Source organism: Lactuca saligna, chromosome 8 (assembly GCF_052625555.1).
Source record: "Lactuca saligna cultivar CGN05327 chromosome 8, ASM5262555v1, whole genome shotgun sequence".
Lineage (NCBI taxonomy): Eukaryota > Viridiplantae > Streptophyta > Magnoliopsida > Asterales > Asteraceae > Lactuca > Lactuca saligna.
The window spans coordinates 89,445,027-89,461,028 of NC_136424.1; the positions used below are offsets into that span (position 1 = coordinate 89,445,027).

General features: G+C 36.1%; 2 protein-coding genes across 2 annotated transcripts; one reads left to right on the forward strand and one right to left on the reverse strand.

Annotated features, from left to right (window-relative positions):
- The first annotated feature begins 8,631 nt into the window (after positions 1-8,631).
- Positions 8,632-10,123, forward strand: LOC145008338 (uncharacterized). The gene is made up of 2 exons (XM_078966957.1): positions 8,632-8,908; positions 9,388-10,123. Exons 1-2 carry the CDS (start codon positions 8,689-8,691, stop codon positions 9,810-9,812), a joined length of 645 nt encoding a protein of 214 aa, XP_078823083.1. The 5' UTR covers positions 8,632-8,688; the 3' UTR covers positions 9,813-10,123.
- On the reverse strand, positions 10,029-12,161 carry LOC145008337 (uncharacterized). The gene is made up of 3 exons (XM_078966956.1): positions 11,032-12,161; positions 10,406-10,948; positions 10,029-10,311 (listed from the first exon to the last, which is right to left on the reverse strand). Exons 1-3 carry the CDS (start codon positions 11,842-11,844, stop codon positions 10,210-10,212), a joined length of 1,458 nt encoding a protein of 485 aa, XP_078823082.1. The 5' UTR covers positions 11,845-12,161; the 3' UTR covers positions 10,029-10,209.
- Positions 12,162-16,002: the final 3,841 nt, after the last annotated feature.

Sequence of the window (16,002 nt, forward strand, 5' to 3'; positions counted from 1 at the left end):
GGAATGTTATGACGTTTGTCACCCCAGACCTGTCGGTCTAACTGTAGCTAACAGTTTATGTGCGGGATTGTCAATCCCATATAGATCTATACACAAGTATCACGCTCTCCCTACAAGAGATTATGGTATATAATACAGGACTTTAACTACATACTTGAAAGTACGTGAAGTTGAATGGCTCACAAAACTTAGTATCAAATAGATTTACGTATGAAAAGTCTGTTTGTTCTTGTATATGAAAGTATTTCCTTGATATAGTACTTATAGTATGTAAAATCTCATGATTTCCTTGTAAACTATACCTATTATAGTTTTTCCAAAAGTGTGTTTCGTTTGTATGGTAAACCCTAGTGTAGTGTCGACTTTGTATGTAAAGTATAACATTTGTAATAACATTATTGAACATTCATACTCGAAATATAAATAAAGTGTTTTATATTAATATAACAACATGTTTTATTCCAAAAGGACAAGGTGTTATCGTGATATGCTGCATGAGAACATTTTCGTATGATAGTTATAAATCACATATGATTAAGTATATTACAAAGAGTATAGCAAAAGATTGATTTTTTTCACATGAGAATAACTGTGTGTTTACTTGTACCCCCCCCCCCCCCCTTAAAAGTGTATAAAATCATTTACAAAGCATTTGAAAATGTAGTTGTAGGGGTATGAATTCACTTGATAGATTAAAGAAGGTGAGACGAAAATCGAGCAGAACTTCGATTGGAGAAAGTTGATTTCTCGGGATTCTCGGGAGTGTAAAACCTTCCTTCGGAACTTGGATGTGAAGACCGGGGCTTCGGGATGGCTTCAGGGGTTAAAACGCAGAGCTTCGGCACGAGAAAGAAGAGAATTGAGCAATGAAACCCGGAACCCTTTGAGCTCTATTTATAGCCCACTTTTTGGGTCCCACGTTGTGGCAAAAGGGTTTCCCATGTCGTGGAGTCGATCCTATCCTCTTCCATGCACGAGACGTCTGATGCCAAGCCTAAAAACCCATCAATCAGGTTTCCACTTCGTGGCCATCTGTGCCATGTCGTGGCCAACCTAACAACTTCAGATTTTGTGTCCCAAACTTGTAAAATCTGTAACTTCCGTGTACGAGCTTTGTTTTCGATGTTCTATATATCCACGCGTAGGTGAGAATATGCTCTACAACTCTCGTTTAGGTTTCGTTGGCTAATTTTGACTTTATTTTTAATTAATTATTTTTAACAGGCCGAGATACGAAAACTCCGTCATAAAGCCATAACTTCTTCATCCAACGTCCGTTTTCGTCAGACTTTTTACCGTTGCGCTACTATTGTTGAGATCTTTGATTCTCATTTAGGTTGTTTCGACCAAAAATTCCTCGATCTTTATTTCGAGTTTTTAGTTGTCTACTGCTATCCCGAAACTTAGAAAAATCATAACTTCCTCATACGAAGTCGGATTTTGATGTTCTTTTTATGCACGTTCATGGTTTAGTATAATCTACGGATTTCGTTTAGATACCTAAGGCTAAAAAGTATTTTTATTGAAATTTCACTTTTTACGTTTGTCAGTGTTTTGCCGGTTTTGATATTGTGACATTGTAACGCCTCGTTCTTAAAATATTTATTTACGAGTCCCTGAGATTTAAGAGGAAGGGTAATTTTGGTCCTTTTATGGGAATTTGGTTTTATCCGAGAAGGTTTTGGACTGGTGTATGTTGATAGAAGCATAGGGCTTCTCGCCATCCTCGTGTGAATGTAAAATTTATGGGGAGCGGGTTTAGAGTAGAGGAGTTACAGCATTTCGAAGATAATATCGATTGTAGCTCTTAAGGGGAAAAGTGTAAAGGGAAGACCAAGTGAATAAAAGGTGGCACGCTGGGTACGCCCAACATAGGCTGGGTTACGCCCAGCGTAATTGGCTAAATGAATGCGGGTGCATGGTTGAGTACGCCCAACGTACTCTCAGAATCCCAAAACCCTAATTTTAAGGGCAACCACTATATAAGGAACATAATGGTTCCCTTCTCAGCCTCCACAGGCACTCTTTTACCCCAAGAAACCCTAGATATCCGTATTTCCTCCTTTGTTGGGTGTGTTTGGCCTTGGAAAGCTTATTTTGGCAAAAGAGAAGCTAGAAGAAGAAAGGAGAAGTTGTCAAAGAAGGAGTGGAACGGCTGGAGCTTATAGATATGGAAAGACATCATCCTTTGGAGCCTATTTGAGGTATAAAGCTTCTTGCTTGACATTCATATTGTGTAGATCTATGTGTTGTGAAACTTTGACACCATTCTTGTCCCAAAAGTCCTCATCTTGTTGCATGTTTCGAGTTGGTCAAGATTATCTGTCCTTTTAGACCTTAGGAGATGTCTTGAGTGAACAAAATGAGGTCCTAAGGGCTGAGGTTGTTCCATGTGTGAGATAAGTAGGTCTTAATGGATTAAGACCTTGGATTAAGAGCTTTATGGATGTCCCAGGTGATAAAGTTTGAGACTTTATGAATTCTAATCATATTTGGCCTAAGGATCTGAAGTTTGGGCTTAAGAGCTTAAGCCATTAAGAAGTTACATGGATTTGTTGAGCATTGAAGTTAAGCCCCGCTTAACATGGGAGTACGCCCAGCATAGTGGGCCAGTGCCCCGATCCCATTTTGCGAGCATTGTTGTACGCCCAGCGTACCCCCTCTGTGGCATTTTAATTTTGGGCTTTGTTTGTTTGGGTTGTCATTGGGCTAATAAGATTGGACCTTGATTGAATAGTATGGATAGAGTATTTTGGGCCCAATTATTATTATGGACCTTGGATCTAGGCCCATTTGGTGAGGAGGGCCCAATTTAGTAAATTGGGCCAATATTGGGCTTTGTAGTAGATTTAGACTTTGGCCTTGGTCCAATAAGTGGATGCATGTTTGGACTAATGATTATTTTGTTATGATGGCTTGTTTGGGATTTTCGATGAGTCGGTGATTCGGGAATCTGCTTCTTTAGTTCAGAGTTTCGGCAATCGCGAGGTGAGTTATCCTCACTATATCAACAGGGTCTAAGGCACCAAGGCTGACCCTTTATCGGATTGTAATCCGGGTACCGTTGTTATGTTGTTGCCTTGTTATGTTTGCATCCGGGTATTAGGATGATATATGCTAGTGACCTGTTAGGTCGGTATCATGTTTAAAGTATGTTATGATACGTGATCTGCTAGATCGGTTTGATTGAATGTGAATTGTTATATGATTGTATGTTTATGTGCACATGGTTGTTTGACTGGGGTTGGGTTGAGGCGGGTCCTCCTTTGTGCTGTAGGCCAACATACCCAGGGCGGACCGGTTATTCCGAAGGCCCAACGAGCGGTCCGGATAGGCTGTAGGCCCCATGAGGGCGAACCAGACGTGCCGAGGCTTGGAGAGTGGACCAGGATGACTAAAGGCCCGATGCGGGCGGACCAGTCATATTGTAGACTAAGAGAGTGGATCAGGTGGGTTGCAGGCCCGGTGCGAGCGGACCAACCACACTGCAGACTCAAGGGACATGACTAGACTCGGAGGGTGGACCAGATGGACTGAAGGCCCAATACGCCAACAAAATATGATAAAAATTTATCAAGGCATTTCTTAAAGAAATGTATTTTTCATTTCATTACAAAACTCGGGATGTCCACATCAGTACAGACCAGAAGCATAAACAGTACAATATAGGCCTTACAACAGTTATTTACATCTATTGACATATAATCCAAAATCCCTCGTCACCATCCAACTATACTCTTGTTCCACTACCTGTAAAATAGAAAGTTGAGTGGGTCAGGCTTGGGAGCCTGGTGAGCATATAGGGTTTTCAACCTACAAATAATAAATTTATTAATTTCATCAACCAACAATAAATGTATTAATTTCATCAACCAACAATAACCTTGATTACCCGTTCCTGTTATCCTCACTTTATGTCCCTACACAAGGGACCTAGCCTAAGGATCAACATCGGGATGGACTTTACTGCTAAGGGGATTCCTCAACCATATATGTTCGTAAGGCAGCCATGAGGGGGATGGAGTACACCAGTGAACACATCGTTCACAAACACCTACAGGTTGCAAGCCTTCTAGCATTCCACTGGACAATCTAGAATGGTCCGTGGTCGTCATCTATACTCCGCTAGATGACTGGAACAACAACAACATCGATACCTCTCATCGTTTTAACACACATCAACTATTTCATCTACCCATGTCATATCCAACATATTTGTAGATAAAAATACATATACAGTTTAAATCATTATAAACATGTATAAAAACTTCATTCAACATCCATCTCAAATAAACAAATAATATTTATACACATAGCACGTATTTTATAGAAAACACTTCATATCTATGTGTAAGATGAAAGTGACTATACACTCACATGATTTGACGATGACAACACTTCGTCTCTTAAAACAATCTTTTTTGATGAAACAAATATGTTTTCTCAAAAACCAGGCTTTACGCGGGCATAGTTTCGAGTCGAAAAACTCTTTTTCTCGGGGTATTTGGGCTCTCTAGGGCTTTCTTATGATGCTAGGAAGGTATTCTAGACTTGGGGTATTTGTTGCGATTTAAAAGAAAGTATATGGGTTAGAGATGTAATTTTTGTAAACAAATTCATGATCTGAACATTAGAAGTCTTTTAAACATAATCATTTGGAGTTTGGTAAACCTAAACATCTTAAATAATATGATTTCTATAAGGCACCATTCCTTCAAAATTATCATTAGAACATGAAAAAATTTATGTTTGAGTTCCAATAGAACAAAACATATTTACTTTCATGATTTCTGAATTTTTGCATTAAGATTTGTCTTCAGAACTACTAGATTCCGATTGTAACACTTCTGAAAAACTTGAAACACTTGAATCCCCTTCAACAAGAACATCTGGAGTCATATTTTCTTCAGAAACTTCAAAAACTTTATGAACTTTACCAAGAACATCTTCTTTTCCTTTTTTTGCTCTTTTCATCTCCAAAAATTGTTGTTCATTTTCCAGATCTAAATGTGCTTTGATAATACAAAATTGTTCCAATAAAGATTCATCTTCATAAAAAAATGTCATATATCTTGATTCTTTATTATGGAAATATGCATTTTTATAAATCTTTCCATCTACATAGAGATTATACAATTCAATGGCACTTTGCGAAGGTTTTATCATACCATATACAAGATACCAACAATTTGTATTTGAAATACTAAACTTCGGGATCTGTAACTTTCATTCTTTATTCTTTAATTGAAGTTAACAACTTTGAAATTGATGAATCCATCATATCTTCAACAAGAAATTTGAACTTGAAGAGAGAGAGAAAATAGATCTGATAAAATTTCTAAAGAGAGAAAGCATACCTGAGATGATTTCTAGAGAGAGAAAACGAATCAAAGCACAAATATGATAATAAAACTCGAATTTCTTATTCTATTTCACTTTCAAAACATGAATCTAGAACAAATCAGATGATAGAATGTGTAGACAATAACATATCTGAACTGAGTTTTGCAAAAACAAGAGATATTTCACTTTTCTCTTCAGAAAACTTACAAAACTTGAAGAACATAGTGAGATTCATGAAAAAATTCTCCACATCTGATCGATTCTTGCAATAATCACTGAGATCTACAAGAACCCGCTCTGATTTGACAAAAAACGAGATGATGAATGCGGAATCTAAAGAACAATCATGAATTAATCACCATAAAGTTGCAAGTAATTTGTCAAAGTTTTTGTATATCATTGATTTGGAAAATTAGACATACAAAGAAACTTTTTGAGGAAAAGCTTACCTAACAAGCTAAGCTAATGACTATATATATATAGGGAAAATAAAACATTTACCAAAAATACAAAACCCTAAAAAGTCTTCAATAATTAACAAAAATGCCAAATCAATTTCAATATCTCAAATACTTAACACTATGAAGAGATCTAGTGGATTTCTTCCACTTTAGAAGTTAGGAGTTTCTTCTTTTGATGTTTCTGAGGTCCTTAGTCCATAAAGTTAGCATCTTGATGGTTGTGGATCAACCATGCATGTGTTTAGGTCCATTTCGTGAAAGTAGAATGCTAAAGTAAGGTTTGGGTTCTTTTGAGCCATATAAAGGCTCAAAGTTCACGACTTTATGGATTAAGACATTCCTATAGACTTGGATCTGTAATTTGGGTGTTGGAATGCACATATTAAGTACTTAAGGAAAAAGTGCTTCATGGGCACGTACACGATCATGTATGCAGCGTAGTACGCAAGGCTTACTCTTGTTACACGTAGTGTACCAGGCATGGTTTTGGAATTTTGCGATTTGGGCCATATTTGGATTATTGTGGTTTTGAGCCTTGTTGGGCTATTTGCCTTTTTGAAATTGGGCCATTGTTATGCTTTGGGCCTTCCTGGATTTGGGCCCAAATGGGTTTTGGGCATCATTTTAGGAATTTGGTCCATTTTGGGCTTTTGGAGCCATTGGGTTGGGCCTCGATAATTAGACCAAGCAAGGAAGTGGTAAAATGGTCTTTTACCCGGGAGTTGGACAAATGAATTAGATTCCTAGTTATGTTTTATGGCCTAAATATTAATTGGGGTGTTATGTGAATGATTAGCGCAAGGATTTTCCAAATCAACAGTCCGAGCATTTATATGATTTTCAGCAGTCTAAGGCGAGTCTCCTCTATGTGCTTGATAGGTCGAAGGCACCAATGCCAATCCATGATTTATTATGTTTAAGATGCTAGTTGTCTATGTGACTCTTGCATGTGTAGTATGTGATATGTATATCGGGTGGGGTCCGATGCCAGGCGAGGCCTGATGGGTGTATTGTATGCTATTTATCTTAGTGATTCTTGCATGTATTTATGTGTCTGTATGAATTTTGGGAAGGGCCTGATGAATGTGATGGGTGGGGCCTATCTCGTGTTCTGACATATTTGTTCCGAGCGGGGCTCGATGCCGACAAGGCCCGATGGTTGTTGGGCATGACCCATTGTATGTTTGATATGTATGTTATGATGTATTTTTGGGGAAATCACTAATCTTTGTGCTTACGATTTTCAGTTTAAGTTTCAGGTACTTCTGGATCGAAAGGGAAGGGCTCGGGATGATCGCATCGTACACACCATGATGTTCCACATTTTGTTGATTTGATGTATTTTGATGATTATTGACACACTCTGATTTTCTTTTAGGGTTTTATGAACACATTTTGGATGATGATTTTATTATTATAAAAATGAAATTTTTGGTTTTAAATTTTAGGATGGTACACTAAAATAGCAATGATGTTGGTTTGCAGTAGGAAGTGATGAGAATAAAGGAAAAGGAGGTGACTGGTATTATCTGTGGAAGATGAGACATCAGTGAATGAGAAAAGGAAGAGGTAGTTCTGTACCGTGAAAAAACGATAAGGTTGAGGGGGTGACAGATGGTTTGACCATTGGAGGAAGAACGTGTGGTTATCATAGGAAGGCAACCGACATTTTTAGATTCCAAATCGACGACGGTGTCTTCTGATTTGCGTTTTGGAGCGTTGGAGACATGGTGTGGGGTTTATTGAGGTGAGGTGGGGTGGATGAGAGATGTTTTTTATATTAAAATTACTTAAGAGAATATATTAAATATAATAAAAAATGTATAAAAGTAATTTTATGTGGATCAGCGACGACATAATATTTTAAAACTATAGGAACCATCTGTGTTACAAAAAACGATTAGGAATGAAACTTACATATCTAAAAAAAAGGACTATTTATGTAATTTTGTCTTATTTTAAACTTAGCTATAATTATATTTTACATCATTTTTCGATTGTTGAGGGGACATTGTTACATTTTGTGTTATTTCTATATTTTTATGTGATAAAAACGCTTTTTTTTTTTTAACTTGATAATTGTATTATAGTAAAGTAAATATGTGCCCACGTAAAGCGACGATGATAAATAGTTTTTTTTTTATTGAATAGTTTTTTTACAGAAAATAATTTTTAGATTTTAATAAAAAATTATCATTTTTAATAAATAAAATACTTATGTTTAGACTTTATATTTATATTGTTTGTTTATATATTTGATTTACTTAATTAATATTAGACAATCTAAATTAATTTATATATATAGATTTAATATGTGTTCCAAATTAAATTTGTTAATACTCTTTCTTAATTTAAGTCATTAAATTTTTGACAAGTATTAATGATTTATTTATGTATAATTGATTTGTACAAAAAAATTTATATCTTATATCTCTTAAAAGTTAAAATATGAATAATATACTCTATATAATAATAATATAAGATTTATAAACGTAACCTAATTAGTATCAATGCAAATATATACTAAATATGTAAATTAATAAGAGAAACATATGGACACTTTTGTTATCAAATTAGTGAGGTTAAATAATCCAAACAAAATAGATCATTCTTTTTGTGTGAAAAACTTATATACACGTTATAATAAGTTGGTCATATTTAATTTCGAGTCAAGACAAACGGAGCCGGGTTCGATTTACACTTTTCACCCGGTTCGACTTGTTCGCTCCACTGCTCTCGTGTGAAATGATTTTTGGCGCCTAAAAACGTTAAGAGGCGATAACAAAACTTTAATTTGGTCTCTATCGATTTGCTGAAATCAAATCAAAACACACACTCATTCACTTACTCACAGACCTCCGATCGAAACCCTACTCTTTATCGGATGCAGCATTTTCAGATGCCCAAGCGATCATGGCGGAAGAGGTCGATGTCTGTGACGGACATCACCGGCGAGCTTCCCATCTACAATCCTGCTTCCACCATTGGCCGGAGAGAGAGTCAGAGCTGGAGCATGAGATCAGTAGTTAAATACAAACGGATTCATCTCATTCCTCTTGTCGTTATGCTGTGCTTCTTCATCCTCTGGTGCTTCAGTACTTCAGGTATCTCTATCTTATCTGTATCCTTTTATTACCTTAACATCAATCGGAATCTTAAATCTCGGTTTACTTTTCTTCCTCTTAATTATCGTTGTTGATGTAATCTATCTATCACTATGTCTGTGTTTCATTTCACTATAGTTTATTTGTTGAGGAAATTCGGTCCTGATAATGACTAATTGATTGTTGTAATATTAAATAATGGCAAATGGGGAGATCAATTTGATTATACAACGATTTCAAAACCCTAGGAAACTGTGACCATATGTTAATGATGAGAAAGTTCTAGGTGCTAAACACCGGAGTGAGTTATACTCTGTTCGTTGTTATCTAGAACTGTGGATAATATGTGTGGTCAATTCGAAACAATTCTAATGGTGCTTTGTGCTATGAAAGTTATTTTGAAAATTTCCTGTTATAGTGTTTCTTATCTTTCAAATCAAATATCTTTACATCTGATGTTTATTACTTGTTTTTGTTAGTGGAGTTGGAAACCAAAGATGGGAGAACTCATTTTGTCCCAAGAACCAAGAAGCCGAAGCAAAAGAATGCAGAAACAGATGTTGATCTTACTGTGTTGGCATTAGAAAGTCCCCCAGATGGTTTCTTGTCACTTTCGAATGGACCATACGCCTCATTAGCTGTTCTTCATCAGCCTCATGTGTCATTCTTGGATTTTCATGATCACAATGCACCATTAACAGCTTCTCATGAGCCACATGCCTCATTTTCAGTGTCTCATGAGCTAAAACCTCCATTGTCAGTCTCACATGATCCAAGTGCCTCATTCTCTAATTCTCATGAACCTAACAAGTTGTTATCGGATCCACATGAGCTAGAAGCATCATATACAGTTTCCCATGATGCAATCTCATATCCAGGCATAAGCAATGAAGATGCACCATAGTCTATTAGAAAAATGATGGTCAAGGTAAAGGATCCTCCTCCAGCTTTTCACATAAGTCTTGTATGGGAAAACTGTTCAACCGCTACTCATTTCCTTTTATCCATTTTCTACTACAATTAGACTAAAGTAGTAGTATACATAGAAGAAGTAATAGAAGATAACTCCATGTGGTTAATACCTTAGCATTGAATAACACAGACCAAGGGTATATGAGTAAATCAACTGCAGATACAGCATTTGTAATCGTAGGTATAATACAAAGTTTGATCTAAAGTTTACACACCAAGTGAGAAAAGAAAAATTTTCTAAAATATTCCTACATTGATCAATCAATATTTCTTTTCATACTCTGCTGATGAATATGTTTCTAGAAAACTAGGGCACCATTGTAAATAGTCTACAACTCAACAACCTCATTTTCATGACAATTACCAACCCACAAATATAAAATCCCTTTCTTATTAGCTGGCAATACTCTACAACAATCCTTTCTTGGTGCCTGAAAAAAAAAAAAAACAACTCGTTTACATTTTACTTGATGAATTTGAAATGAAAGATAGTGAAAAAGGATGAGAAAACAGAAAAAGACGTACCCTTGACCAACGAAGACTATCTTCCTTCTTTAACACCACAATAGTATCAATCGTTTCAGGGGATTCCATTTTCCATTTACAAAAAGGGTAACGCTCTTTATGAAGAGTATAAATCCCAATTATTCTCCCCCTTTCTTTATCATACCTCGTTGAACTCATGTAATACACAAAAGGCTTCTGACATGGGTTCCTTGCAAATGGCCTAGTATTGAACGCATAAGCTGTATAATCAAGCCTTTTGTGCCAATTTAGAAACGTGCGAGTAGGTGTTTCAAGCTCTCTAGGTGATAGAATCCCCCTTACAATTTGAACTGCAAAACCCCATGACACCAGAATCGACCATTCCCTTTTCTTCTCATAGCAAATGGATTGCTGTATGACACTAGCGGAATCGAATTTTGCTGATTCTAGTAAATGTTTGATTCCTAGGGATCTCGGCATTCCCGGGAATATCGGGTCAACAAAATCGAGGTGGTGGAGTGAGACTAACGGTGTTACTGGGTGCGCTGATAATAGACCTAACAGATTCCCATGCACATCATACTGCACATTGGAATGGAATCAGTAATTCCAGAGTGGAATAAGTAATTCCAGAGATTTAAGTTTTAAGAATTTGTAAGACCAACCTGGTGGAATCCGGGTTCTTTTGTGAGGGGGATATTTAGTTCAGCCATACACGCGTGCATTCTGTCGTCACTCCCGTAGTACCCTGGGTATCTTTGAAGACACCTGTCCTGCATCTTTTCTAACTCCACCGCCAATGGGTAGCTGATGGCGAACCCACCGCCGCCATACGCCATCCCATATGAAAATAATATGTTTTGGAAATGACTTTCTGACGTCGTTCCGATGTAATAAAATTGATTATGGTCGTATTTAGATAAAATTCTCACTAGGTTTTCAACGACGAATACAGTGTCGTCGTCTCCCATCACAAACCACCGTACATTCTCCATACCCAACCGGAGCGTCTCCGACACCACTCTGGAAATACGTATCGCGGATCTGAAACCATCTGGGTTTGTGTACGGAAAATTTGAGGTATCGCCGGAGATGTGGATGTCCGGTAGGTTTTCGTTTTCTGTGGTTTTTACACGTTCGTCTAACCAAACAACCCCTCTGGTCTCCCCCCGCCGCCACCATAGCTTGAGGTACTCTTTCCGGGATCGCCATAACCGGGAAGAGGCGGCGATGCCGAACGCGATGTGTTTGAGTTCAGTGTCAAACCGGAGTACAGATTCAGATGTGGTGGTGTTGCTTTTGAGGTTTTCGGTGGTTGAGAAGTGGTTGCCGGAGTTGTTGGCGGTCGGGGCGGGTTCGAAGAGGACGGTGGAATAGTAGAGGATGTAGACGAAGAACAAGGAAAGGAGGAGCCAGGAGACGGAGGTGCGGATGGTAGGGAGGTTAGAAGGGTGGCGGTGTGGGGTGGAGGGTGCCATTAACGTGGTGGTGATTGGGCGGCATACCCATTGCTAGAGGTAATAATTTGCGACACCTAGGTAATAGAATATTTGCAGAAAAGGGGTATGCAGGGGTGAGTGAGTGATTTTCGGACATTGTGAGGGAGGCAATTAGAGATTCGTTAAGAAATTTGTAATTACCGATCAAAAAATATAGGCTCCACTTATTTTGCTTATCACCATATCCTTACAATATTACCATGAAATACGTCCTCTACTATTCACACCCGTGCTCCATTACACTGTCATCGCCGCCACTAGGTCGGGGGCGGCGATAATGGCGGTCTTGAGTTGTGTTGATCTTCGAAGAATTACCGGCAATGAAGCCGTTAACAATTTTGAAACATTTTTAATAGTTTCTTGAAGAAAATAAGCCTTTTTCAAACTTATGATAAAAAAATAAAAAGGAAAAGGATAATGATTTAAAAGGATAATAAAGAAAAAGGATAATGATTTAAAATAAGGTTCTCAAGATCGGGATCCTACTAATGATTGTTTTTGGATTTGCAAGATCGGGATCGGGATCCTAAAATTCCACAAAATAAAATATAATTTTAATTTATAATTTTTAATTATGAAAAATATTTCAAACATTTAATTTTTCGTTTAAAAGTTGTAAAAACTTCAACACATTAATCATAACATAATACAAAATGGTAAATTGATAAATTAGTAAAGGGTAAAAGACATAAAATAGTAAAAACATTCATTTGCGAAAAAAAAAGGAAGGTAGGATCGGATCGAATCTCGATCCTACGATCTTACGATCCTACCTGCGATCTTATCCCAAATACGATCTTTTTACGATCCGGATCGTTTTTCATACCTAAAATCGTACGATCCTACGATCAAGATCGCGATTTTAACAACCATGATTTAAAGGGGCTAATATATTTAAAGGGTTTTTTTTTTTTTTTTTTTTTTTTTTTTTTTTTTTTTTTTTTTTTTTGTATATTAACTCTTCAATTTGTTAAACCGTATATCCAGTCTTTATAACCGTTTACTCTAGGTTAGCCGGAAAAAATGAGTTAACGGGGTAATATATTTTTCAATTTGTATACATTTAGTTCTTACTATTTTTTGTACACATTTAGTTATTAATATTTTCAAATAAGTCATTTTTGTTTTTGTATTCATTCATTAGTTATGAATGATTTCTTTAGGTTTTTTTCAAGACATCTTACATGTGACAATCATTGATTATGTATTTGGGTTATTGATGCTTATGTCCATCGCAATCTTGATTGTTTGGTTGCATGTCTTGTAGTTTGGCTTAGGTCTTGTGTTATGAACGTCGTAATTTCTTTATACAATATCAGATTTTAATGATTTTTATATCCATGTGTTCGTTGTTTGAGTCTATTACAACTTTCATTACGATTACTCCCGTTAAAATATAATATATTTTTATTTATGATTTTATTAAAATAAACATCTATATATGCATTCATAAAAAACGTAAGGGTATAGAGATCGTAAGTAAAAATATATTATTTTTTCACGGGAGTAATTTAAATGAAAGTTGTAGTAGACTAAAATACAAACATATAGATATAAAAAATGTTAAAATCGAAGATCGTATGAAGAATTTATGATGCTCAGAACACATGACATAAGCAATAAATTAGTCGAGATCGGGATAGACATAAGCATCAAAAGTCCACAAACATCTCATTAATGATTGTCCAACGTAAGATGTTATGAAAAAAATCTAAAGAAATCATTCATAAGTATTTGATAAATACAAAAACAAAAATGACTTATTTTGCAACATATATATATATATATATATATATATATATATATATATATATATATATATATATATTAAGGATTAAATATATACAAAAATATTTAATGACTAAATATATACAAAATGAGAAATATATTATCATATTGAGTCATTTTTACCGGCTAACCTGAAGTAGCTGGTCATAAGGAATGAATGTGTACAATTTAACAAGTTGAAGCGTAAATGTTTACGAAAAAAACTCAACGACTAAATGTATACAAATTGAAAAATATATTACCATTTTAAGTCATTATCCCAAAAGAAAATGAACTATGGATTTCACAATTAGAATGTGTTTTGACAATAAAACTCTGAATAATAACTTTTGTAAAACTTAGCTAATTTAATAAATTAGATAGAGAATGTAAAATTTAAAATGATATAAAAATTTATTTTGATATATTATTAAAAACTAAGATAAATATATATTTGGAAAAACTATGAAAAAAATTATAAGAGTTTATCAATAGATATCTGCACATAAAACGACAAAAGAACTATTTCACACCACTTACCAATTAAGTTGCAAACTGCCATAGCCACCTCACATTGAAACATTAGACGACTACATATTTAACTCCAACCTGATGTATGAGACATGAAATGGAATTTAAATCTACACCTTTACGTGACAAGTTTAACCGTGTAGAGATTCAGTCTAAAGATAAATGTCAAATGAAGATATTCATTTTACGAGGGACCACCTTACACCATCTAGTAACAATCTTCCCACTTACCAACCAATCATCATCGATATGTCTCCTGGTAGAATTAATTGAGAAGTTGTCAATAGTATCGACATTCCACCAGAAATGATCAAGATTTTCTGAGATAAGCACTTCCTAAAGAAACAACTCCAAATTTTGCAATTGTCGCTCTTCCTTGCCACTTCTCACTCATCTACACCAATTCCAACTCCATCTACTGTCAAGCCCCAACGATCAAACACTAAGCGATCTTACTCTATTTATAAACAAAAGAGCTTATAAAGCCTTAAGGAGAAAGATTGTTGTTGTAACGTCCCATTTTCAAACAAAAAATCATTTTTATTAAGGTAAAACTTCCTAATTAGAAATCCATTCTAAGAAAAACTGTTTAATCCCAATTACATTTATTGAAAATCAGAGTATTATAATAAACGCGAAATCCATAATGATGTCGATGAGTGTGTACAGTCCAACATTCGCCTTCTCACGATCAACGATAGAACCTGAAACATAAACAATTGGGTAAGCACAAAACCTAGTGAGTTAGCCAAAATACCCCATAACAAACATACTAGTATGCATATCGGGTCTACAATCATCAGAATGGATTACCCTAATCCAATCAATCACCAGATTAGAATGACAGCATGTAACGGGTTTAATCAGTCATCCGAATGGAATATCTTGGGTTTGTTGGCTTGCCGCCTCAACCCAACCACTCGTCCCGAGCCTCCGTACCTACGGCTTGCAGCCAACCCGCACCAGGTATCATGGCATATAGCACACATCAAGACCATCTCAACCTCAACCACCACCATATGTCGACATATAAACAAACAAGGATCAAGTAGGCACATAATGCAAGCAATATCAATCATACAGTTCACTATTGCCTACTGGATCTCTCATAACACGCCGCTCTATTAATGTATATATATTCTTGTGTATTGCTTGATGATTGAGGATGAGTCTGGTTGAGACGAAGTTCTTCAGAGACAAGCATAGACCGGACTTGAAGGAAAGAAGGTAATGGATCCCTGTGACGGATTAGCATGGCAATGTGTAACCAGAATATATATACATTAATAATAATTAACCAGCTAACCTCCATGCAATGCGTAACCATAAGTAACCAGATGTGAGATAGCCATCCGAACAGATGATCCCACACTAGAGCCACAACCAAACAAGGAACATGCAAGAAAGCCTAGATCAAGAGTTCTCAGGCTATCCTATGTGACTACATACATCCCCTAGAGCACTCCACCAGTCTACTAGCACTCTAACTAGTATATCACTATTACGACATCCTATCATACAAGGATATATAAATAGATCTAGCAAATCACTACAACACAACAAAATACTATACATAAGGATACATAACCAACAATCCAAGGAATACATAACCGTATATACTCAGAGGTGAGATAGACACCTATATAGGTGATCCTACTCTAGAGCCACAACCAAATAAGGAACTTGCAAGAAAGCCTATATCAAGAGTCCTCAGTCTATCCTACATGACTGCATATAGTTCCTATTGGTGGGTTTTTGGTCATAAGACATCCTATGTGCTCATACAAACCCTAATGCTTTGATCTAGGTTTCTCTATTGTACATGCTTTGAATCCAAGA